The sequence below is a fragment of the Caloenas nicobarica genome, chromosome 3 (genome assembly GCF_036013445.1).
Source record: "Caloenas nicobarica isolate bCalNic1 chromosome 3, bCalNic1.hap1, whole genome shotgun sequence".
NCBI lineage: Eukaryota > Metazoa > Chordata > Aves > Columbiformes > Columbidae > Caloenas > Caloenas nicobarica.
Window position 1 is genome coordinate 105,399,228 of NC_088247.1, and position 25,597 is coordinate 105,424,824.

Consider the following 25,597-nt stretch of genomic DNA (forward strand, 5'->3'; position numbering starts at 1 on the left):
GCCTCTGGCGTCACCCGGGCGCGCGGCGCAGGCGCGCGGGGCGACCGTTAAACGTCCCTTCCCGCCTTGCCTTCCCATGAGGGCCTGGCGGGGGCTGCGGCGCCTCGCCTCCTCCTCTGGCCATGGGAGGCCGCGGAGGAGGGCGTGGGAGACGTCGCTGTCGCCGCTGGAGCGGGTGAGGCGGCTGCTGCCGCCCGAAGAAGCGGAGGCGGTGGCGCGGTGCGCGGCCGCCCCTCATATTCCGGCCCCTCAGGAGGAGGCAGCCGCCTCTCAGGTGCCGCTTGATGCGGAGGGAGCGCGTCCCGGCCCTTTCCGCGCCGGGGAGCTGGCGCTGGCGGAGGTGCGGAGGAAGCACAACGCGACGGTGAAGATGATGTGTCGGCTGGCGGCGGGTTCGGTGTTGACCAGCCACGGCGGCGTCCTGCCCCACCGCGACATCATCGGGCAGCTGCCCGGGCAGGTGATGCGCACCTCGGCCGGAGCGCGGTTGTTGCTGAGGCGGCCCTCGCTGGAGGAGTACGTGCTGCTGATGCCGCGGGGACCCACCATCGCGTACCCCAAGGTATGGGCTGCTCACTGAGATCACAGAATCACAGAATGTCAGGGATTGGAAGGGACCTCAAAAGATCATCTAGTCCAATCCCCCCGCCGGAGCAGGAACACCCAGATGAGGTTACACAGGAAGGTGTCCAGGCGGGTTTTGAATGTCTCCAGAGAAGGAGACTCCACAACCTCTCTGGGCAGCCTATTCCAGTGCTCTGGCACCCTCACCGTGAAGAAGTTTCTTCTCATATTTAAGTGGAACCTCCTGTGTTCCAGTTTGTACCCATTGCCCCTTGTCCTATCATTGGTTGTCACAGAGAAGAGCCTGGCTCCATCCTCCTGACACTCACCCTTTACATATTTATAAACATGAATGAAGTCGCCCCTCAGTCTTCTCCAAGCTAAAGAGCCCCAGCTCCCTCAGCCTTTCCTCATAAGGGAGATGCTCCACTCCCTTCATCATCTTTGTGGCCCTGTGCTGGACTCTCTCAAGCAGCTCCCTGTCCTTCCTGAACTGAGGGGCCCAGCACTGGACACAATATTCCAGATGTGGTCTCACAAGGGCAAAGTAGAGGTGGGGGAGAACCTCTCTCGATCTACTAACCACCCCCCTTCTAATCCACCCCAGGAGGCCATTGGCCTTCCTGGCCACAAGGGCCCAGTGCTGGCTCATGGTCATCCTGCTGTCCACCAGGACCCCCAGGTCCCTTTCCCCTACACTGCTCAATGGCTGGGATGGCTGGTGACTGGGAAGTTTCCCAGGCTAGTAATGTGCCGTGTTTTTCTCACCTGCAGGATATAAGTGCCATGTTAATGATGATAGATATCCACCCGGGAGACACTGTTTTGGAAACTGGCAGTGGGTCTGGTGCTATGAGCTTGTTTCTGTCAAGAGCAGGTGAGAACCTGGTTTTAGAAGCAGCACAATTCCCTTATCACATGTTGACTTTCTTTTGACCAAATACTTATGGTCACTTCTTAAAAGTTTTGCTGCAGTTCACGTGCTCATATATAGTTTGTTGACTTAAAGGAAAACTAATCTGTGCCAGAGCCAGTGCAGGGACAGCAAACCATTTTGACTGTATTTCAAGGGCTGTGATACAAATAGTTACTGAAGGCCCCACAGAAAGCTGAGTTTCAGATGTCATTATTGTTGGCTTTGGCTTCACCATACTAGACTCTCTCTGATCTCTTGCCTTCCTCAGTTTCCTTTTCCTCACCTTGATTGACCACGTGAATAATCAGATTGCTGGGTACCAGCGGAAATGCTTATGTGGATGCACACTGTTATTTTTGATGTTACAGCTGGCCTGGTTTGATCTAGGTCTCAGAGCTCTGAAAGACAGCGAGCTTTGCATTCAGCAATGTGAGTGAGGGTGAACCCTTCATCTCATCTGTAGGTATCCTGTTAGTGGGCCACATTCAGAGTAATTTGATTTAGAGGCTCCTGGCAGAACAACTTTCTTAAGGAAAAAAAAATACAACCACAATTGTGTGCTGTAATTGTTTTGGGGCATCTCTGAAAAATAAAGCACCATTTGAATTTGGGTTTTGAATTGTTTTGTTTTAAGGTATTTCTGCTATTGCAGAATGCTGCATTTCTCTGCAGTATTAAAGGTGAGCTTTGAGAGTAGGGACAGGAGCCTCATCATGGCTTGTCTTGACCTCATAGAGCAGAAAAGCACAAGTTGCATATCCTGAAGGCTTATGTTCAAAGTCAGCATTTGTGGGCACCTCACATGAGAGTAACTGAATACCTGAGGGTGCCAGCAGTGGTCACTGAGCCTGAGAAGCACCCCCGTATCCTGGAGCTGCTATGATACCTCAGCACCAACTTTTCTTTGTTACTGTTTCCCAATGCATGTTATAAAACATAGTTATAGGCTATGCAGTCTTTTTAAAATGTTTACAGTTTGGGCTGCCTTTGTGCTTGTACTCTCCGTCATTCAACAGTCAAGACACCAAACATTTCAGTACTCCCACTTAAAGCCACCCAAGTATCTGTGGGAGGTGATGCTTCCTCTTAGAGTCTTGTGAGGGAGACAAACTGAACAAATCAGCTGCTTTTTTTTAAGACCAATAAATAACCTTAGAACTTGAGGACAGCAAATTAATTTGCTCTTACTCTTCCATGTGGCAGTGCTGTGTATCTGCTGTCCTTTAGTGTGTGCTTCAGGATAACAATACAAAGCTTGAGTTTTTCTGAGGAAGTTTAGTATTCGGCAAGTACGTTACCAGTGCCATCCATCCAGCCCTGCTCAGGGATTGCTGAAAGCTCTCTTTGCCCATTTAAAACTAGCCAGGAGAAAGAGAAGCTAATGGTGTGATAGGTTTGAGAAATTAGAGTAATGCAAGGATAGAATAATACAGCAATGCACACCCTGCTGTCCGTGTTGGGATAGCCTGCTAATGCTTCCTTTATGAAGAACAGTGCGTATCTGTATATGGTAAATCTCAGGGTAGTAAATTTATACTTAAATAATAAAATAATGTCTTACAACTACAAACAATAACAGGAGAATAATGCAAGCCTGTGTAAAAGAGTACGCTTGAAAACTTGTCTATGGGGCAGAGATCACTGAGCCGGCCTGTGGGTTTTCTTAGCCTTTCCACAACCCTAAGAAGAACAGGTGGAGAAAGAACTATCCATGGAAAACAGCAAACCTTTGTAAAAATGAGGACTGTCAAAAAAAACCCCCACAACTTTGAAACCAGCAGTTTCAAATCTTACTAACAGCAGAAGCAGTCACTGTCTGTCAGCTTTACAGCATCTGTGAGCACTGACCTACGTTGCAGCTTCTTGGCTGGTACCTCTGGCAGCTCTAGGAAGAGAATCACAGATCGATAGGGCCACAGATGCTCGAGTTCTCTTTTGGTGCAGGAGTTACTTTGGGAGGACATCTTAGGAACAGTTTGTACTGCTATCACTGTGCTTTGGGTCACCTGTGGATGGATGGATTTCAGTCTGTAAAAGAACTAACCCACCACTTTATCTGTATATATTTGTTTTAAATATAAAGATAAAATAAATTGTAACTGATTGTTTTATATGTGATTTTTTTTTTTCCTAAAGTGAAGGTCAGATTTAAAGGTCTACTTTTGTTATTTACTTATGCTACTTTCTCCTAAATTCTTTTTTACAGGGGGAAAAGTAGTAAGCCTAGTGTCTTTCATTTGTTTTCAGTTGGGCCCAAAGGACGTGTTATAAGTTACGAAATCAGAGAAGATCATCATAATTTAGCTAAGAAGAATTACAGGCACTGGCGTGCTGCCTGGGAAATAGGACATAAGGAAGAGTGGCCGGACAACGTGGATTTCATTCTGAAAGACATTTCAACAGCTGCTGCAGATATGAAATCTAGAACACTTGACGCAGTAAGTCGAAAAAAATCCCCCCATTTGACATTTATCTTTGATGCATGAATTAAAACATCTAGTGCGCACAATCACAATGAGATTCCCATATGTGGTTTAACATGAGAAAAAACAATTGGATCTCCATCAATGAAAGAAACATTGTGATTTTTTTTTTTTTTGACAGATTACAAGTATTTTCAAGGTTCCAGTTACAGGTTGCCAAATTAAAGAGCAATATGGCTGTAGTGTACAAATACTACAAATAATCACTGCTGTCTTGTAAGCAAAGACAAACTTACAAAAATACCGATTTCTCCAAAATCCAAGAAAGTATGTAAGACATTGTATTTTAAACATTAAATTCAGGAGAAATGCATAAGGTTATTCAAAATATAAATATGTAAACACTTTGCTATCAGCTATACGGAACGCATGATGTAACTAAAGCTTAAGTTTGAGTAAGGCATGCTCTTACTTGCTCTCCTGTCCTGCTTTTTATATCCAGATCTTTTAAAGGGAGGTGTGCTGAGGAAAACAGCTAGATGTTAAGCACTCTTCTGTCTGTGTAAACCAGACAAACTACTCACATTAACGCTTTAAACAAACAACAACTGTGTTAAACGGTTTGAGCAAAGAACTAAAATATATGGCATAAAAATACCATTTTAAAAAACTTTTAAAGTAATGGTCTACAGGAAAGATTGGATATTGCATATCCCACTTTTAGAGTTTGAACAGTTTTCTAGCAGATGTATAAATTGCCAAAGACAGAAGTTTTCTAAATCTTGATGCAAACAGCAAGCTGGACATTGAGACTGTAGTGTGATCTTTTCATGATAAAGATGTACTTGAACATTTATTTTTTTTTTATATTTGAAAACTAGGTATCTAAAGGTGTTAGTAAATGTCATCTTCCAAAAGTTTTTATTAATGTCAGTATCATGGAATTTAGTTAGTAGGTAATTAAAGTGTAAGTTTTGAGAGCCAGTCATAAAACTGGTTTGTGATTACATACTGCTGTTGAATGCATTCATTTTCCATAGATAAACATTGTTTTTTGAAGCGTTGTTACGGAAAAAAATTATAGAGATATTAATATTTACTGGGAAAACATATAATTCTCTTCCAGATAGTTCTGGATATGCTTAACCCTCAGTTGGCTCTGCCTGTTGTACACTCAAGTCTAAAACAGGGTGGTGTGTGTGCCGTGTATTTAGCAAAGTAAGTATTTACTTCTGGAACTTACACATTTTTTCAGGCATCACCTAACATTGCTACAAAACCAAATAACTTTTAAAATATACATCCATCATTAATGAAATGTTTAACTGATTTTTTTTTTTTTCTGGGTTTTTTTTTTTTTTTAGGGAGTTGCACTCAGTATAAATTACACTTGGCCAAATCCTTTGGTGTTTATTTTGGGAACACTGTCGTTATGGTCAGTGGAAGATTTCACTTAATGACATTCTCAAAATAACTGTACTGTTTTCCAGTTCAATAGTCAGGTTGATAGCTCCTTTACCCTAAAACTGAAGAACTCATGTAGCCTCAAAGATAAAGAATGTGACAAAGGCAGTAGAATTGAGACTAACAGTGTATGATTTTAGTTTTCAAAATACTACTTTATCTTTTGTATTTCTTCAAAAGCATCACACAGGTTATTGACCTTTTAGACAAAATACGGACCTGCAAGCTCCCTTTTGTATGTGAAAAGATCATTGAGGTAACTCATAGAAATTGGTTGGTACTCCCTGCTAAAATCAAGAATTGCAAATCAAGCCACATGGCGGAAACTAAAGAAAATATTGAAGAACCACCTCAAAAAGAATATGAAGAAGCCCACATTCCGGATCAAGTAGTTCTTAAAGAAAGTGAATACAATGGTAAGAACATTATTGCTGATGAGATACCCTGTTACTGCAATTTGATGATCCAAGGATATAATGAAGGCAAAGTTTGTAGGAAGAGGCAGTATTTTTTTCTTAGGTCAGCTGAGGTTGTTGTGAAGAAGAGACAAGCTTTTGGACAGCCTAGACCTCGTCAGGTTTGAAAAAGGCTATATTAACGGTTATTTAAATATCTTATTAAAAATCTAGACTAAATAGAAAATAAATTGCAAACTGCAGATAAAGAATGACTGCCCTCCTACTGTTTCCAAATTTTTTTTTTAAATAATATTCAAGAGAGACTGATGGCTTAAGGATTCCATAGAAGATGATTTACCAGTGTGCTCTGTTTCGTAGTCCTGCTGTTCTGGCAAATTCAAAAAAGGTGCCTCATACTAGTATAGACTTCCAAATCCACAGTAGAAGAGCAAAGAGGTCTGAATGTACGACTGACAACTTCAACAGAAGCAAAAAGAAAATTAAAATATGTCAAGGAAAAATAATCCATGTGTATTGGCAACTCTAGTCTGTGTATATGTTTTAAACTTGTTGGAAGGAATTAAAAATATTTACTTCTCACAGAATCACTTTCTGACGATGCTGAAACATACTGCTCAGTGCCTTACATTGCTAAACCATCTTATTGGCAGGATGCTCATTCAGGTGAGACACAAGTTTTTTATTTTAAATGTTTAGTGATATTTTATTTTCAAAAATACTATTTTTTGTACTAGCATTTGAGATGTTGCTATATCATGAAATCATAAAGCTTATAATAATAAACTAGTAATTGTGTATTGAAATACTGAAGTAGTAACTTGTTTTGTTTTTTAATTAGCATTCCTTACCAAGCTGAGAAAGTTTCGACCACTGATTTCTTGATGCTGCTGAGATGTTACCTAATTTAAGTATTGTATCAGAATAAAATAAAATAAAATCTAACAAAGTAGCTGCTACATTTTGCAAGTTGTGTAACTTTTAAGTAATGACTGCTTTGATTTCTACTGCATATGAAGTATGAAATCCCACCTACTATGTAAAGGGAAAAGTTTTAACAGAATCATCAGGTGTGGTGTTGCAATGCGACACAGATTGTTCCGCAAAGCACAATATCCGCTTGTCTTGTTGGGTGTATTTCATTCTTCATGACTTGTAAACCAGTCCATAGATTTGTCTTGGTTCAAGGTGCGACCTTGTCTCCTTTTGCTGGATAGGTTCTGACAGTCTACCAGAAATAAGGAGAAAAAAATGTATTAAGAAGCAGCTTCTGACTTCACTGGCTAACAACTGGTGGCTATCACTCTCTTTAAGAACAAAGCACAACTAAAGAAACTGAAATTCACTTAATTTGTTCTCTTGATGAAGTCGTGCTTATTTTAAGAAAAAGAGCAGTTGTTTACATGTATAGCTTTGGTTCACTTCCAGCACCCATGCAAAAGTTGCCTGGTTATTTGTGAACTTTACTCAAACGGTCAAAATAAACACAATTTTTCTGACCTTTGTCAGGTATGAAAAGCAAGGTCTCCCAAGTAAAAACAGACTTGAAATTACATCTTTTAGGGTCTCAAGTAAGTCTTCCCATAAGCATGTGGCAATGCTTAACACATTAAATTTATTAAATTATGTGTAACCCAGTATTAAATAAGTATACTAAGAATTCTGCAGTGGTTAAGCACATGAAAGTATCTTTGCAGAACTGAGGCCTTCTGCAGCTCTCCCAGGAGGTTTATATCTCAACTGTGTTCCAGTCTTAATAATAAATTAAACAATGAGCATTTGCCCCATAACTGCTGTATGTTGTGGAGGCTTCTCATACAAAGGATCGAGACCCTATTTTGAGTAGGTTAATGTGCAAAGATTCAATTACATAAAACAGTTTTCACAATAAACGCTTGTATTGTTTTCTACTTGTACCCCAATCTTAAAAGGAAATCTTGTATAAACTCTGTCAACAATTGAGATACACTTAAAGGAAAATATTGTGATTTAATGTATGTCCAAACTGATGACAGCAACTGACCAGCCTGCCTTTTCTAAAAACAGGGCTCTCAACAAGAGCACTGTAACTCACATGACACATACCACTAGTTTTACCGTTTCTTGTAGTCAATCCTAAGTGTTTAAAATAGGATTCTCAATTTAATTTATGATGCAAGAATAGCAATAAATGCCTAAATAGACTGGAATGCAACCCAAAATCTACCGTAGCAGATGAAGGTAATCTGAAGAGACACAGAATACAAAGCAGTTGGTACTTCCAGGAGATCAAGATGTAAAAATCAAACTGGCAGTAAAAGCACAGTTCTAGCAAGGTAACTGCATTTGTAGTAGGGATGTCTGCTAACACATAGAGGTCACATCTTGTACCAAGGACACAGAAGTCCCTACAGTAGTCTAAAGGGCAAATATGGCCTCAGTTGCCTAAAGTAATTGAAAATTATTTGCAATATTAAACCATACCTTGGGCGTAACGAGGAGAGTCAATGAGCATTTTTTCAGTTGAAAAGGTGTCCTTTGAATTCTGGGTTGAATGTAATTCCATCATCTCTAAAGTGCCAGCAGATGAGGAGGAAGATGATGATAATCCTAGTCGTACAAATCTTCCTTTCTTACCACAAAGCAAGCAGTCTGTAGGAGTAACACTAGGTCCTCGGGGCAGCTGTCCTTCATCTTTGTAGCTTCTGACAGCTCCGCTGTGGTGCACAGAACGTTCTCGCTGCCATATGTAATGTGTTGGAGCAATAGCCATCACCTGGCAGAACGGCCGTAACAATAATGGGAAAATGTAACAGTTGAAAACGTGGTATCCAATTCATAAATGGCAGAGAATTAATACCATGTAGCTGAAATGGATATGATCTTTATCTATCTGCTGCTGTCTCACTAGAAAGTTTGCTATCTTAGGCATGAGCAAGCCAGTTATGAATCAAGCATGGAAACACAACAATTTACAGCCTTGTATATTCATGTGAATCATCACAAATACCAGCTTACATTTTGTATGTTGGGTTGAAGATGGTGTCTTTGACTAAGTACTAAATATCAACTAGATGGATGTTTTGGTTCACAAGGTCACTGACTATTGACTGTTGGAAGCTGGGAGGGTATGCTGGGAAAAGCATTCCCAATCCCATCCCCAGAGATGGGATTCTTGAGTAAATGAGATTTTCTTTTCAACCAGCTGTAGTGAACATTGTTCCTGGAACATGACAAGGCTTTTCCAGACAGATACATTTGACCTGAAAAGTGAGGAATGTCTTTTTTCCTTCCTGCTATGTTTGAAAAATGTAGGTTGTAAACCGGAATTAATATTAGAGAATGTTAAAAGTGTGTTCTCAGTTTTGTTTAAATGCAGTGAAGAACCCTTAACTTGAAAAGTCAATTGGAGTTATATAATTAATTTTGAAGGGATTAAAATTTTACCTGAGGTGCTGGGATTTTTATTTGAAGGTTTTACTTGTGTACAAACTTAAAATTTGTAAAGCAAACATACACACAAAATTATTTCTGAAGTGAAGGAAGTGAAACAACCAATGGTAAAAATTAAATACAAATACTTACGTAAAGCAGAAAGACTCTAGTCAATAAACACCACTTTTAACAGTAGGGCAATGTAAAATATTCTAGTTTACCTTAAAAGCACAGTATTAATAATGTATTTTAAATGCAGAAGAAAAAAAAAACCATGGAGGATAAGTGGACCGTTACATTTTAGCCACGTCTTTTCTTTCCCATGGCTTGTCTACATAATTCAGGGAATACATTATTTGTATAGAGCTAGACTGTTAGCTGGTATTAATTATTGTAGTTTCAGCATCTACAATATTAAAACCCTCCCTACCTCTTCACAGCAGCGTCTGCTTACAATAGCCCTGTAGTCAATTCTACTCCATAGTTGATCTCTTAACCTTAAGAAATCGGGGAAGAGCTTTCTCCAGGCTTTTCCCAAAGCCCATGGGAAAATGTCATACTTGGATTCTTCATCATCTTCTTCAACTGTATTTGCCAGATACCTTCAAACATATATATGTTTGTGCTTGTAAATGTTATTCAATCTTAGATCACTGTATTAGCATGATTTCTAACATTAAAAGATGCGATATTGAAGTAGTTATTTTTCCTAGTATTGTGAGAAAAACTAACAAAATGCAGTCTTCTCTCATGAGTAGAGTATTTTCTGAAACAGAAAGTTTCATATGTATCCTTTGGATAAATAAAACCTTGACTTAAGCTACTATAAAAATTGCTTTACCCTAGAGTCTCCTAAATTAGTAGATGCAAGAACTAACATAGCCTGACAGCCTTCTCCAAACTGGTAAGACATCCTTGCACTAAAGTGAACAGTTTCTGACTATTTCTCTAAATAAAGCTTAAACCTACCTTGTAAAATCTTAAACTTTACATTTTTTACTTAATGGATTTTAACTGTTCTTCGAAAGTGACATTGCTCACATTAAATTAGCAGCAAACGACTAAATAGAGGTCTACTTTAATGTATAAATGAAAACCTTAAATTATTTTCTTAATGTCCATATTTCTCCCTTCCTTTGCTATGTGCTACTTTTGGTTCTGGGTCATCTTCTCAGACAACAGGAAGACATTTACTTCCTCTGGATCCACCTGCTACTACATTCCTGTAAATCATACCTGAAAAAAATACGACTTTTAGTCTCCTCCCCGATTTTCTCACTTGCCCCTAACCCCGATAGTCCCTCTAGTCCCAGTCTCACCAGACCCTTTGTCCCTTTCTAATCCTCTCGCTCTTCTGGCCTGGCTTTCCTCCCTTCAGTGTGGAGTCAGACGGTTTCTTCCTCCATGCTTAGTGGATGCTGCTCAGAACAGCATTTACAGGAGAAGAAATGGCCATCTTTCTACCCGCACTAGCGTGCAAATCAGAGTGTCTGAGAAGTGCTAGTAGGGAAAAAGATGGCCTGAGCACCACAACACTATGAGAGGAAATGCTGAATCACGCTGTCGGTATGGCCAAATATGGAGAGATTATATAGGCCTGGTAAAGACGGAGTCCTGACTGCATCTCTATTTCAAAGTATAGAAATTTTAGAACTGTTCAAAAAACTTCTCAGACATTCTTTAGCAACATTTTTACAGTTGACTTAAATCATCTTGACAGAAACTTCAATAAGAAGCCTCTCCCAAGGTGTGTATGACGATGAAACATTTTGGTACAAATGACTTAGAGGCTGGCGAAGTTATAAAATAGGGTCTTATACCAGGAAGTGTGAGCCACGTGTATGTTGCTATGTATTGTCCTGCATATATTTCTTGTAATGCTTAAAAAAGTTCACAGATTTACAGTTTGGTGGACAGAATGCCACACTATGCATCACAACACCCAGCAAACATCCCCTCACCACTGCTCAAGCTTGTTCCACACAGGTGGTCAGCAGAGGAAGAATGTTCTATTTGCACTATTTACATACAGTGTATAGATCATGTTTCTATACTTCATATAGAACGCAAACAACTACACACCTGATAAAGAAGTCTCATTGTATATCATAATTATCAGTGGCATAGACAAAATAATGCAAAGTTTCTCCTAATAAAACCAGATAATTTAAGAGTACTTACAGAGCAACAAAGAAGTTGATTCTGGTATGCTCACTTATTGTGAAGTTAGCCCTCTTGAAATAAACGAAAGTCATTGCCAAGAGATACTGTTTTAAAATGTAAAATGTTACATTCATTGTTAAGTATGAATGTATTATTTCAGTATATCATTTCCTAAAATGCACAATTATCTTGCACCAAGATATTTTGGTCATTTTTATCAATGAGGAAGGCATTAATTGAGTTTCTTTAAGCCTCCATACAAACACATGAGAAAAAAATATGGTCTGTATTTGCATAACAGTATCAAGGGATTAAGGGCAGATTTTTCACTCAGTATATGTTCTGTTATCTCAGAAGAAAATACACTTACCTTGTCTGCAATTTTACAGCAACAGTCCATCCAAAGGAAGTCTTGAATTAGATCATCATCTGCAACAAAGGAAAGTTGCAGCATTTCAAACACCAAAATTGTTTTTTCTTAAAAAGTATTTGTAAATAAATAACAGATGGTCCTTTTACTAAACCAAATAAAAGGAAAGAAGCTAGACCTACCAGTAGAGAACAGCGAAACTGAGGGGAGAAAGAGGTTAGGTATGAAAAAGCTTAAGCCACAAGAGAAGACAAACCACCCCAGTGACTGCATGTCATTCATTCTCAGTAACAGCTCAAGTGAAGGTGAAAAATCACCAGTATTTTTATTATTTATGTAACTTCTTCCTGCGTAAGTGGTTCCATCCAGTGGCGTACCGTTATTTCTGGTGAACCATAGACTGCTGAGATCTCTGCACCTTGATTACCTGCCAGCCTTTATAAGGCAACGTTTCCTTGATTATTTGTGGTCAGCGCATCACTGTCTGTGAACATGGGCTATAACAGGATTACCGCAAACTCCCTCTGAGTCACTCCTGTATTCCAAGCTCAAATAAAAACCAAGTGTAATCTCCCACTATTACTTATTCTCTTCACTAAATTAAATAAACACAAAACTTCATATGAAAGAGACGCAATTGCAAAAGAGATGCCATGACTCCTCGGATTTTCATCCCATTCCACTTCTCCCCCTACATGTTTATTCCCACAATAAATAACATGGCTATAAGACTGGGAGTCCAGCCTTTTTTAAGCCTTGTGTAAAATGAGATGTAATTTTTTTACATATGTTTGTTGATATGTAAGAGAAAATAGAAAGGAAAGGGCAATGTTCATAAAAGTAAGCATTATACCACCTTGTTTTCATTCGTAATTTAAAAAGATAATTCTCATCAGTTTGGCAGCCCTTTTTGTATTTTTAACTTAAGCATTAAATATTAATTCACTAAAATATAACAACAAAATACGTTTAGACAAAGACATAGCCATTAGTATCTCTATAAAAAGCACTCCCTAAACTACTGAGTTTAGAAACCATGCTTGCTTAATACTTTTCTAATGTTCAGTCAATACATCAATATCTATCTTTATTAACCTACCAAATAATTTAAAGAAAGCTGTCATTTCCTGACGCTGTATAACTAGACATGGTCCTTTTGGACATTTATACTTATGACTAGGAACCTTTTTTTCACCATTTTCTTCATGGTCTTTAAAAGCAGGCCGCTTTAGTCTAATGAGGTTTTTTTGCTGATGTGATCTGGGTGCGCTCGATTTTACACGAACAGTGATAGTGGGAGGTGTCTGACACACCAGATTGTGTTTCATTTTGGTAAGTGAAGTTTCCTGTTAAAAAAAAAGAAGAAAATAACTACAAAAATAATTAACTTGTCTGTATTTCTTTTGTTAAAATGAAATGTTTCAGTAGAGCTTGTATGTCAGGTGATACAAAAGTTAATTTTACCAGTACTAATTATCTAAATCTTGTGTCCTAAGCCAACTCTGTAGATTTTTTAAATTTAGTTCTAATTTGACAAAGCTCTTCAGTAGAAGGAGCCTTCAATCTTTCTTTTTCTATTCAAAACTTTGAAAAATGAAAAAAAAAAATTTCCATAAAAAGTTGCAGTTTGACAGATTGTCGGGGCCCTGCACATGTAGCTTAGATCTACCAAAAAACTCTGTTCCTCCCCTCTAGTTTGTGAATGTGTATTTTTAAAAGAACATCAATGGAATTAACGCAACAGAACTATAATTTAGCTATACAACATTAAAATTGAAGTCCTGAGCTCTTTATTTTTTAACAATTATAACAATTGGGAATAAAAACTTATCCTTCAGGTGGGACATATCCTGAAGGTATAACAAAAGAAACAAACCTGAGGTGTCTGTAGGTGTAAAAATCAAGCAGACACCAGACGGAGCGTGAGGAAAAGTTTTAGACAGGAGCAAATGCATTTAGTTATTCAGCAGGCCCCTCCACAGACCACCGGGCTGCCCGAGGCTGGCTCTCACAGCAGCCTACCTGGCTCTCTGGCTCGTAGTTGGCAGCCGCATTAAAAACCAAACCCAAACCCCCTCCCGTGTGGGTTCCCGGCAGGCGGGCCCGGAGCAGCCCCCGCCCGCCCTCTCTCCTCAGCAGCCCTGCCCTCGCGCCACAGCCCGCCGCCGCGCAGCTCGAGATGGCGCCTCTCGCAGCCAATCGGTGCGCGCGAGGCGGCCGCCTCAGCCAATCGGGCAGCGGGACACGCCTGCCTCCCCATGTCTCCTCCTGCCGCCGGGGGGGCCCGCAGCCAATCAGAGAGGGGCAGGGCCGTTGCCAGGCGGGCGGGGGCTGCGGTAGGTGCTGTGGCCTCTCGCGTCCTGCGCGGGCAGCGGGAGCAGCGCGCCCGAGGGCTCGCACGGCGCGGCGCGCTGGCCTCAGGGCTCTAGAAAGCTCCGAGCTAATGTCGTAGCGTCGTAGCGCCGTGCGATGGCGCTACCCCCGTCAGGCGGCCGGGGCTCGGCTCACGGCGTCGCTTTCCCGCGCGAGACGAGGTGAGCCGCGAAGCCGGCGCGGCCGGTCACGCTGGGTGTGGCGACACGGGGACACGTCTCCTTTCCACGGTGCCGCTTCACCCTGGCGTCCCCAGGGAGCGTCCGGTGCGAGCGGCAGCGTTGGCGCGGCCTGGGCGCTGCCGGAGGGGGCAGCGGGACAGCGGCGGGGCGGCCCCTCCCCTCTGCCCGGAGCTGTTCCCACACTCGGCTTCATTCTCTCAGCCGCCCAGCAACACTGTAAAAGCCTCCTTAAAACATGCCCCCAGGAGGACAAACAGCTCCCCAGGAGACACGGGACATGAGGAAGATGGCACACTGAACTGCAAAGGTCATGGTGAGACCGCATCCGGAATATTGTGTCCAGTTCTGGGCCCCTCAGTTCAGGAAGGACAGGGAACTGCTGGAGAGAGTCCAGCGCAGGGCCACAAAGATGATGAAGGGAGTGGAGCATCTCCCTTATGAGGAAAGGCTGAGGGAGCTGGGGCTCTTTAGCTTGGAGAAGAGGAGACTGAGGGGTGACCTCATTCATGTTTATAAATATGTAAAGGGTGAGTGTCACGAGGATGGAGCCAGGCTCTTCTTGGTGATAACCACTGTTAGGACAAGGGGCAATGGGTACAAACTGGAACACAAGAGGTTCCACTTAAATATGAGAAGAAACTTCTTCACGGTGAGGGTGCCAGAGCACTGGAACAGGCTGCCCAGGGAGGCTGTGGAGTCTCCTTCTCTGGAGACATTCAAACCCGCCTGGACGCCTTCCTGTGTAACCTCATCTGGGTGTTCCTGCTCCGGCGGGGGGATTGGACTAGATGATCTTTTGAGGTCCCTTCCAGTCCCTAACATTCTGTGATTCATGAAAAACACAGGTGCAACATAGCCTGCTGTTACTTTTCCACGGAAGCAATTCACGCATGTAGTATTATGCAATTAGTGTAAGGCAGTTCAAGTGTCCTAACAAGAATGAAAAAATCCCTTCACTAGTAAGATTGTGTGAAATCTTACTGTTACCTTTTAAGAGCTAAGGATTTATTCTAGGAAGATGGCAAGAAATACTTCCAATTTCACTGTTTCCCTCTGTACAGGCCAATTAAAATGTAACTGGTCTCATTTGTTATGGTAATGAGAAGAGAGGCCCTTTTACTTCTCATCTTTTATTAATAATTTGCTAGATAAGTTTATTCAGCTGCTCTGGGTTAGTGAGTGTATTCTGGGAAAGGTCATTTCAAGTTCTCTGATTGTGTAGTCAGAGAGAAAAAAACATATCAGAGGGTAAATGTATGAACTGACATCTCTCTGTGGAGCAGGCTGAAAACAGGCAACTTGGCAGTGGGGCAGAGATAATACCAAAAAAATCAGTTGGGCAAAAGTCTTTCTTTGAGGTTCTCTCTTCATACACTTATGTGTTCAGGATGAGTTACCCTGCATTAAATTGTTGTTTATTTTTGGGTAATAACTTTTCATCTGAGGAACTCAAAGTGCTCTTCAATTAATTACCATTCATTTGATAACTGTAGAAAAAAAAATTAAGGATATGTTACAGAAATGTCATGTAACCATCTAAACTGTTTAGACTACAAAACAAGCTTCTGTCATTTTTTTGCCCTACTGCAAGATATAAAACTCTAACGATAATTCTGAAGTGCATGCATTCTTATTGTTTACATCTTCACATTTATATTCCTTGGCTTATCAATAAAAACCACTGTACAATATAGATCTTCATCCACACGGAGCTTTCCAGGGTTTGTATAGGGTTTTTTTTCCTGTAGCTTTCTATTTTCAAGCTAGTGATTCTGAGACAAAATAGTAGAAGATTATTTATTTTTCTTTTCCCTCTCAAAGATCTGTTACAATCAAGTTATTCAGCAGGCACTGTGACTCTTTAACCCCTTCTGTGCTGCCCCTACCTTCCAGGACCCAGCGCTCTGCTCTGATACTGACCAGTTCCATAACCTTGGCTCAGACTCTGAGAAAGCCGAAGTTGTGAGGAAAAGCTGACAAAAGTCTGCAACTTTACCTTCTTTTCCTTGCAGGACTCTACAGCCTGAGGTAGGAATGTTAAGATGGAGGTGACTCAAGGATTCAACGTTGAAACATCATGGGAAGACACCAATGTGGAAAGGTTGATACCTGAACACAGTGACAATAAGGAAACAGAACTTCACCTGACTGTCGATCCTCTGCATGTTACAGTGGACTTAACTGGTTCTCAACTTTGCATATTATTAACTGCAGGTTTTAGAAGGCTGAACAATTCAATCCAGAATATCTGGAAGAATATGTTTTTCTGTAGTTTTCTGTCTAGGTAGCTCGCTGGACATCAGAGGGCACTGTTTCACCACAACGAATTTAATCAATGTGGCATTTGTCTAGTACATTGGATTTCATGTTGTACTTCTTAATCCTTCCTATAGGTGGACATTAAATCAATTTAACTACTCTTCATCTTTACATGTTATCACAGTTTGAGGGTATTTTATATATATATATATATATATATATAAAATGAATAAGACCTAGGATTCTTATAAAATCTTATTTTTGGAAAAAAAAAAAATTTCCATAAATGCACTGGAATTTAATTACATGAGATATATAGTTACATAGGTATCCAGTAGCTAGGTCCAGAAAGGCAGGTGCAGAGCACTTTGCTTTAAGCGAAAAAAGAAAAGCTTAAAAATTTTAGTGATTGGGTTGCTACAGATAGATTAAGCAGCATCCCTGAATAAAACACAGGGCTAGTATTTTAATAAATTATATTTAGGATATACATACATTTTAAAATATATATATTTTAATATGTATGAGGTAGAAAAGCAAATGCCTTTGGCTTCTGATATCCTTTCCAGTGAATTTTTTGTTGTTAAAGAAAAATAAAATACCATGGGAAGAACACCTGGTATTTCTTTTCAAACAAGTCATGAAGAAGAGCCATTAGTTCTTTTAAATACAGATCATTGTTCAAAATATAATACATATATCTCAATTATAGACTTTTCTTACTTATTGCAGAGTCTGAGGGGAAAAAAAGGTCTCCCCTGCAGAGACAACTCCTGACCTTGTTGGGGGGAACCCAGCCTCCCAATCAACGATGTTCATATGAAATGCATGCGGTATGAGAGCTCTGTTCCTAAAAACCATACCGAAACTGAAGCATTCATCTAAACAGCAAAGTTTGGACACATGGTTTACTCTCTTAGAATAAAGGGTGTACCAAGTCACACAAGTTTCAGTAAATTAAAAAGGAACAGATAAATCACCTGAACCCGCATCTATCACAAGAAACCTTTGTTTTATGTGGGAAGAGAGGGTAAGGATTTAGATGAGATGTGTGAAACAAATCATTATGGCATCATGGTGACTGGGCCAGGACTAAGCATAACAGACAAAATGTGTCTCACCTGTTTGCTGCTTGAGGTAACAGGTAGGGATACTGAGAGGGTGCCCTACAGCTAAATCCTTGCTTTTGAAAAATGTTACAGGGTGATTAGAACTACAAATGGTCCGGTGCCACTTCAGTGTATGTCATTGAGAGATGAATGGACGGGAAAATCGTTCTCAGCTTTGTTTACCTGAACATAACTTCTAGCCACACAGCAGGGTTTTCTAATACATAAGTCCAAGAACAGCTGTAGTTAGGTACTGAGAAATTCAGGAATTAAAAGAAAAAAATCATTTGGAAATTCTGTCGTGAACAGGAAATGTACTGAATAGACTAATGCAGCCAATGGTAAAAGAATGTGAAGGCTCCAGCAAACATGGTGCATGTTCAAACATGCTGCTCCTGCTCCTTCAAAACAGTCAAGGACTCGGCAGCAGGAAATTTTCACAAAGTACTGGGGACATAAGTTTGAACTTGCTGTTAATTTCTACTGTAAATATCCTGATGTATCCTATATGAACTAATTCAAAGCAGACAGTGGAAGCCTTTAAGATTTATTTTTTAGGATTGATGCTTCTGTGCTGGTTGTAAATGAGCAAGTCTGATGAGGAGCATCTGAGGGAACTAGGGCTGTTCAGCCTGGAGAAAAGGAGGCTGAGGGGAGACCTTACCGTCTACAACTACCTGAAAGGATGTTATAGCATGGAGGGTGTTGGGCTCTTCTCCCAAGTAGCAAGAGATAGGACGAGAGGAAATGGCCTCAAGTTGCACCAGGGGAGGTTTAGATTGGATATTAGGAAAAATTTCTCTACAGAAGGGGTTGTAAAGCACTGGAACAGGCTGCCCAGGGAAGTGGTGGAGTCACCATCCCTGGAGCTGTTTAAAATATGCATAGATGAGGTTCTTAGGGACATGGTTTAGTGCCAGATTTAGGTTATGGTTGGACTCTATGATCTTGAGGGTCTCTTCCAACCAAAATTATCCTATGATTCTATGAAATAGCCTTACGTGAAGAGTTCCAATTACTTCATCAAAATAAATACGAGATGGACTACATTAGGTGTTCACCATCATGTCACAAAATGGCAAGTGATGAATGATGTATTTCTCAACATCAGTAACTCAAAACTGAGTGCATATTTTACACTAAAGGAAAAGATAATGAACTGTGCAGTACCCCTTTGTTTTTTGAACCTTCTAAAGTCACCCACCATATTCTAAATTTTTAAAGCCACTGGAGACTGTATTTTGCATTGGTGAGTATTTAATAACCATAGTTATTTGTTACCCGGTTGTGCCTGTGCTGTTTCTTCATCCTGCATTGTGCAATGAGGACTAATAAACCAGGCTCCTCTCTACCACCAGGACCTTGGAGCCATTTGTTCCAGCTGCCAGGAGCACCAGGATCCCAAGGCAGGTGTACAGCACCTGCCTGGAGGGACGGCATTGCCCACAGTCGCATTGAGAAACACCAGCTCCTCAGCTTGTATTTTTCTCCTCTTTCCTCTCAGAAAAAAGCTGGCAAACCCTAGACTTCAAAAATCTTCAGGATGACAATGTAGCTGAACTAGTAAAACCAATAAAATAATTTTACTTAAAAATAAAATCTAAAATAACATTATCTGAAAATATTTTATTTACATCTAGTGAATAACACAAAGGCATAGTCTCACTGATCAAAAATCAAAAGTAGAAAAACTTTGCTGCTTTCAAAATAATGTACTAATTTTCTTTTTTTCTGAAGGTGAGTTCAGCATTTTCTAAAACCAAAGCTGTTTGAGTGGATGAAGAATAGGTGAGAACCTTCAAACTCTTAGCTAGCTGGCTTATGATTCTATAACTGGGCAAAATGTGTAAATTGCATCAAATCTTTCTCATCCCGTTTTCCCATTCCGAAGTTTAGATTTATCTCTCAGTTTACTGGTCACATAATTCAGATCACAAACTCTTTCAAACACAGGGTATCTACATATTCTGTTTTTTACACTGTAGAACACAATTGAATCTTTTTCCATGACCACAGCCCATATAATATGAAACAATAGTAGTAATTAAGACAGAACAATTTCTCTGTTGTCAAGAGCCTTATTTTCATGGCATGGCATTCAGAAGACTCACCCCATGAAAGGATTAATCAAGAGTAATGTAGCTATAATTTCTCAACTAAGGGAAGGTTATTTTCATATGCAAATAGTTTGGCTCCAGTCCCCTCATACTGCTAAGAAAGGAACAGCATCAAGTTCAGCAGTGGGAAGGCGGAACTTCAAGGACAGCCCTCTGGAAACTGAAAACAGACCAGTTAAAATGTGAGCTGGAAAGAGTCTGGAATTACTTTTTTCGTTCCTATCCAATGGTCCAGGCTCCAACAGTTAAATTAGAGTTGCCACAGTTTGTTAAACATTGAACACCCCTCCCAAGAAGCAATGGGCTCTATAATTACTCCAAAGCAGGTCAAAAAGCTTTCTTCTTTCTCTGAGTTCAGTAATCACAAGTTGTAAAAGTTCTCTCGCTCAGAGGTTGAAGCAATAAAATGAGTAGTATCAGGGCTGTAAATTAAAGTGCAAAGAGAAATAGGTGAACTTTGGTAACAGCTATTGCTAACTGAAAAAAAAGGGAAACTCACGAACTAGGAAAGTAGTCACAACACAAACGCAACTTATTTCAGTGGGGGAAAAAAAAAAGTGTCCTATGATCTATGGAACACCCAGATCTCTCAGCCCTGCTCTCTGCTGTCCATTGTGTTACACTAAATGGTATCTGTAGGATGAGCTTTTCCTGCTCGGCTCATGGGTGTTATTTATTCACCTTTGCTTGGGGTATGACTACACACACAAGTCAGCGTGAGGCAAGAGAGGGTGGGGATTTACAGCATGTGATGTGAGCTGCTCCATGGAAACAGCCCATGTGTGTGCGCTGACCCTGTTTTCCTTGAGGAACAGACATCCTCTGCAGACTGCCGGGTACAGCTGTGTCCATAGGTTGTTTCTGTGGGTTACCTGCCATACTGTAAATCCACACCCTAGCGAGCCTTGTAGTGACCCGTGCATATGGACAAGTCTGACACAAGCAGATTTAATGACAGACACCTTCAGGTTGGGAGAAAAGTACTTAATGTGCTTTCTGATAACACCGTACTGAGAGACAGGACAACTCTCTGTCTGTATAACCATCCACTTCACTTCTGCCTACAATGCAGAGATGTTGTCCTGTGATAAAACATGTTAAGAACTATTTTGGACCCTCTCAACCAGTTTTTAACAAGCTGTTTTGACAAAGTTCCATCTATATCTTCTTTCACAAAGAATGGCTAAAAGGGCAAAAGAAAAGTATCTTAGATGCCAGAACTGAAACAATTCTAGTGTGAACGGAGCTGCTCTTCCTACAATTTGCAATCCTGTGTTTTCCTCTGAGCCCTTTCTAAACCCTACTAAACCAGTGAGTGTTTGAAGGGATTTGGCACAGTATTGAATTAAAACACTTGTCTCTCTGCTACAAAGTCATCTGGATGAAGAGTTATTAAATTTTTTACATTCAATGCTGAGCATTTTGAGCAGCTTTGAATGCTGACAACAGATGTTCTGACAAATGCTGTCGATATAAGAGCCATAGAGCTCCATTTTCAGGTAAGACAAGACAAGGATGACAAGCCTGTGACTGACCCCACCCACTGGAGTTAAGACTCAGCCCTGGCGGAGAAGGGAAGATGCCACAACATATCAGACAGGTTGGTTTCTATAATCCTCAAAGACGCAAATAGAACATACATTAATCGCATGAGCATTTCTCTCCTGTGGCTACACCCTGTCTAGTTTTACAAACCTCCGAACCAACAGCCCTTTTCCTCTTAGTAGATACTCTTACTTTCAAAGGTCTCCAGCCTGACAGAGAACTAAGCAGTGGGCTTCTGAAGCTGAGGACAGCTTTATGAGCATTGCCACTGCCTCTGAACTAATTTCTGTCTCCAGTGTGCACGACAATTTCAGAAAAATAAACAAACAGGTCTATTAGGTGGTTTTATTCAAAGAAAAAAAAAAAGGCATAATCTAGAAACAGGCCAAAATAAGCAAAACACATAAACTAGTGTTTTGTTTTGGTTTTACAGTGATCAGATGAGATGTAGTCAGACACTCAGTCTAGCAAAGAGACGTGACTGCTCATCTATTTTCTTTTTGGCTCTATATTTGACCAGCTCCATATGGCCAAAACATTCAAGTTCTCCGTGACTCCAAATATTCTCATTCTTAAAATCAATATAGCAACACTTACCTGTTCTATGGTGGTTTTCAAACCTGCAGGAAAAATAAAATAGGGAGAAATACCAGTTTTATTACACTTCTTTGAGCAGCAGCAGCATATTTGTGAAGGCACGGAATCTTCAGAAACACACCATGGATGAGATACTGTATACAATTTCTCAGTATTGTCCTCTTCCTACAGTCCTTTCAAGACTTCATTCTATGCAGGTGGTGCAGTCTGAAAAAAAAAAATAGTTGAACACAAACATTCTAAAACTGTCCTAATAAAAAGTTCCTGAGCAAGTCTATAATATAGTGTATATAGCAATGTCTACGGTCCAAAAAAACCCATTGGCACTTTTGAGTGTAGGACTGTTTCTGGTTGTTTATAACTTTGTCAGCCTTAACCAAGTAAAAGTTATAATGAATTTTCAAAAGTCATTAATTTTGTCGAGAAAACACTAGTAAGACTATGTTTTGCAATTTGGTATAATACATGGCCTATCTTCTAGGGACGAGACTTCACTTATCTTCAGAAGGGTACACCCAAAACCGATCAGGTTTGCGGCCTCTGAAGAATCTCAGAGCGAGATTGCAAAACACTCCAGTGGCGCTGTTCATGCTCCCCCCCGCACATCTCTCCGATCTGCTGACCACGGTGCCTGTCACAGCCGCACCTTGCATCGTTTCCTGATACTTCAGGAGTGACTCACACATCCTTGCAACTTTCCCTGAAAGCAGATTTTGTCCCTCTTCCGTGCCTGGGGAGTATCACAAAGCCCACTTACCTAATTTCTAGCGAAGACCTGGAAATGACCTTGTAAAGACTTAGGCCAGATCCCAGTATCACACCAGTTCTTACTGACTTCTGAAAGAGTTGGATTTACCTCCTCGGATCTGATTCACAGTTCACTGAAGTCAACAGAAAATCTCCCACTGAAGCCAGTGGCTCTTGCATACTGTAGTGAACTGAATTTTATTCTCGCAACAAATCTGGAGCAGATATAAATTACAGAGCAAAAGCTGAAAAACACACGGGTTTTCCAAATGCAAGTTTACATATGCTCTAGGGCCTGGTGATCAAAACATTTTTTCATTTTGCTATATGATAGAGCCAGTAGTGTGTTCACAGCATTTAAATTATAATTTGTCTGAGCTGTAATTATGCTGTAATAAGTGTAAATCACAACTGCACTGCCTTATCAGTGTTCAGCTATTTGATAAAAGGAGGTATCTCCAACAGTTGATAAAATTATCCTGTTTATAACCAATAAGCAAGGCCTTACCTTTAGAGCCATAAGCTGAGGAAAGTTCATATAGAATGGCCATTGAATGAGGTCACGTATTCCAGCACAAAGTATTATGTATTGCCACAAAACGTACAAAAAAGACACTGCCTTCCAGCCCTCTAGACACCAAGGTATCTGTGTAATAAAGCTACTGTGATACTTGGGCCCTTTCATCTTTTTAACCACATGCTTGCCACACTGGCTTTGATTCTATGGAGAAGCTTCCGTCAAAATAACCTGGAAAGAAGGCAAGATTAACGCTGTTGTGAATGGTCCCTCATTTTCATTGCTTTGCTGGAAAATTACATCATGTAGGGCAACTCTCTGCTTCTAAAATACTGAGCAATGTTTAAACAATAATTTCTTCAGATTTGAAAATCTGGGGAAATTACAGATAATGGGCTCTTTATTAGCTCCTGCAAATTGGAACCAAATTAAATGCTATACTACAAAAAGCAACATTATGCACTTTGCACCACAGTTATGGTACGGCTTTCTCTAGGTGATAACTAACCGTTCACAGAAAACACGTGTCACAGTAAAAACCCAAAACACACGGTAACAGACTTGTGTCCACACAGATCCTCTAACACCACTCAACCCTTAGACACTAAAGGTTATGGGTATTTTTTGTATACTGACAACAAAGACCCATCTGGTATTTGGAGGTGGCTGAAGCAGCAGTGCTACTTCCAGCAGTAACCACAGTGAGGTTTTAAGACTGCAGACTAAGGCTTGGATCTTTAACACTAGGCTAGAGGTTTACATACACAGAACAAGGGCCAGGAGAGCAAGGAAGATTAGCATGTACCCAGCCTGTTCTGTTCTTCTGCATTTACATATAGTTTTTTTAAAAAAGCAAAAGTATATCATAAAATTTACTGTTCCTTATTATCAAGGCTTATGTAGTTCAGCTTGGTGATTTGATTAACAACAGCGTAACCCTTCTCATCTTGAGCAAACCAGTACATTTACATAGAAAATGAGCTTTACAATAGGGAAGGCATTTCTGAGCCCATTGATCCTGCTTGTCCATCTTTGGAGGAACGCCATCATTTGACAGCAGCAATGCGAGAAGTTCATACCCGAGACTTAAAAGTCTTCCCAAGCTTTCACATTGCTAAGATCATGCTCTTATTTTGAGTCTTTGACAAGCGTATCAGAAGAGTATTACCAAGCCACACAAAACCGCAAGAAGAACCAAGACGAGTGCTACAAAAGCCTAACTCAGGCTGTACCAGGAGCAGTCACGGCCCAAAGAACAGCCAGTTAACTTGGACCCATCTGATTTCAGTAGGGCACCGTAGACAACAGTAAATACAAAACCAAAGATACAACACAAACACAGCTGCACACAGAGACAAAACCACAAAGACAGCTAACCTGCATTTGCATTTCAGAACATGCAAAAATTTTAAACAGCTTCATTAACTGAGGTCTGCATATACAAAAGCAGCAACATGTGTTTATTGTACAGTGATGTAAACATTGGTAAGAGGAAGTTTCAGGTCTTTGGAAACTCTGTTGATTTCTCATAAATGCAGGAACGGCCTTAGAGGGATGTCATTTTGGTTTTCTCCTCTACTAAAATAACTTGTTTTTCTAGGAGACTAGTACATCTTTCAAAAAGATCTATGCATATTTTTTTAACTGAATTCATAAACTCAGAAAAAGCTTCGGAACGTATTTTCAATGTACCGTGCCTATCTTTCGTCTTCCATCTTGGCACCGCTTTTACACTTGGGAAAGCCATTTTAGAACCTGCAGCAGGCTCTCCTGCGCTTCCTCCTGGGCAGCCGCGCGGGGCTCGGGCGCTACCTGCCATTGTGCAGGTTCCCAGAACGCAGCTGCCGCGCAGAGACAAAGCCCCGGACACCACACTTCGCGAACAAGGAAGCGCGGAGAGCGCGGCTCTTCAGAGCAGCCCTCAGGTGGGGTGATCTGGGGCGTACTTTAGAAAACGGAACAACAACAGAAAGATCCAGAAGGAATAATTTATCCTGTACAGATAGGCGTTCTGTTTTTCCCCAGGTTAACTTGATGGATTATCAGGATTTAAGTGATAAGTCCTTATGGAGTAGACCAAAGGGCACCGCTGGATGCGAAAAAGTGAACTATTAAGCGTTAATATTTATTACCGGGTCCCAGCTTGCTGGGTCACTGATCTGTGACCCTTTGTCCCCAGAGAGGAGAGAAAACAGAAAACAGCCCGCAGGCTCTCTCCTGAGGGAAAGCAGGCGCAGGACGCAGCGGCCGCAGGGGCAGAGCGGGGCCCTCGGGGCCGGCCCCCGGGGAGCCCTTCCCGCGGCCCCGGCGCTCTGACGGTCACCGGCGGCAGCGGGAGGCCCCGGGCCGAGCGCAGCCGACTTTGCCCCCTCGCCCCCCGCGTCGCCGCGCAGCCCGGCCTCCCCGCCCCGCAGAGCAAAC

General features: G+C 41.0%; 2 protein-coding genes and 1 long non-coding RNA gene across 5 annotated transcripts; 2 read left to right on the forward strand and 1 right to left on the reverse strand.

Annotated features, from left to right (window-relative positions):
- The first annotated feature begins 37 nt into the window (after positions 1-37).
- Positions 38-9,876, forward strand: TRMT61B (tRNA methyltransferase 61B). 2 transcript variants are annotated; one of them, XM_065632702.1, is made up of 7 exons: positions 38-562; positions 1,339-1,441; positions 3,728-3,918; positions 5,030-5,121; positions 5,548-5,783; positions 6,369-6,449; positions 6,625-9,876. In XM_065632702.1, exons 1-7 carry the CDS (start codon positions 77-79, stop codon positions 6,666-6,668), a joined length of 1,233 nt encoding a protein of 410 aa, XP_065488774.1. In that variant the 5' UTR covers positions 38-76; the 3' UTR covers positions 6,669-9,876. The 2 variants fall into 2 exon arrangements, with proteins under 2 accessions (XP_065488774.1, XP_065488773.1); XM_065632701.1 differs by lacking the exon at positions 6,625-9,876 and having other exon boundaries at positions 5,548-6,449.
- On the reverse strand, positions 6,923-13,058 carry SPDYA (speedy/RINGO cell cycle regulator family member A). 2 transcript variants are annotated; one of them, XM_065632704.1, is made up of 6 exons: positions 12,830-13,058; positions 11,731-11,789; positions 11,379-11,464; positions 9,628-9,799; positions 8,247-8,538; positions 6,923-7,011 (listed from the first exon to the last, which is right to left on the reverse strand). In XM_065632704.1, the coding sequence occupies exons 1-6, from the start codon at positions 13,056-13,058 to the stop codon at positions 6,923-6,925; spliced, it is 927 nt and encodes a 308-aa protein (XP_065488776.1). The 2 variants fall into 2 exon arrangements, with proteins under 2 accessions (XP_065488776.1, XP_065488775.1); XM_065632703.1 differs by having other exon boundaries at positions 8,244-8,538.
- Positions 13,059-14,047: 989 nt separating this feature from the next.
- LOC135987585 (uncharacterized) lies at positions 14,048-16,704 on the forward strand. The gene is made up of 2 exons (XR_010606028.1): positions 14,048-14,264; positions 16,298-16,704. It is a non-coding gene; the product is annotated as an uncharacterized LOC135987585 (long non-coding RNA).
- The last annotated feature ends 8,893 nt before the right edge of the window (positions 16,705-25,597 follow it).

What these genes read in the sequence shown, in the direction of transcription:
- TRMT61B (XM_065632701.1), top strand. Translation starts at nt 77, where the DNA reads ATGAGGGCCTGGCGGGGGCTGCGGCGCCTCGCCTCCTCCTCTGGCCAT. An exon ending in CTTGTTTCTGTCAAGAGCAG is followed by an intron (nt 1,442 to 3,727) that starts GTGAGAACCTGG and finishes ATTTGTTTTCAG; the next exon opens with TTGGGCCCAAAGGACGTGTT. An exon ending in AATCTAGAACACTTGACGCA is followed by an intron (nt 3,919 to 5,029) that starts GTAAGTCGAAAA and finishes ATTCTCTTCCAG; the next exon opens with ATAGTTCTGGATATGCTTAA.
- SPDYA (XM_065632703.1), bottom strand. Translation starts at nt 13,058, where the DNA reads ATGAAACACAATCTGGTGTGTCAGACACCTCCCACTATCACTGTTCGT. An exon ending in GCAGACGCTGCTGTGAAGAG is followed by an intron (nt 8,539 to 9,627) that starts GTAGGGAGGGTT and finishes CCGTTCTGCCAG; the next exon opens with GTGATGGCTATTGCTCCAAC. An exon ending in TCCTCGTTACGCCCAAGGTA is followed by an intron (nt 7,012 to 8,243) that starts TGGTTTAATATT and finishes TATTTCTGGTAG; the next exon opens with ACTGTCAGAACCTATCCAGC.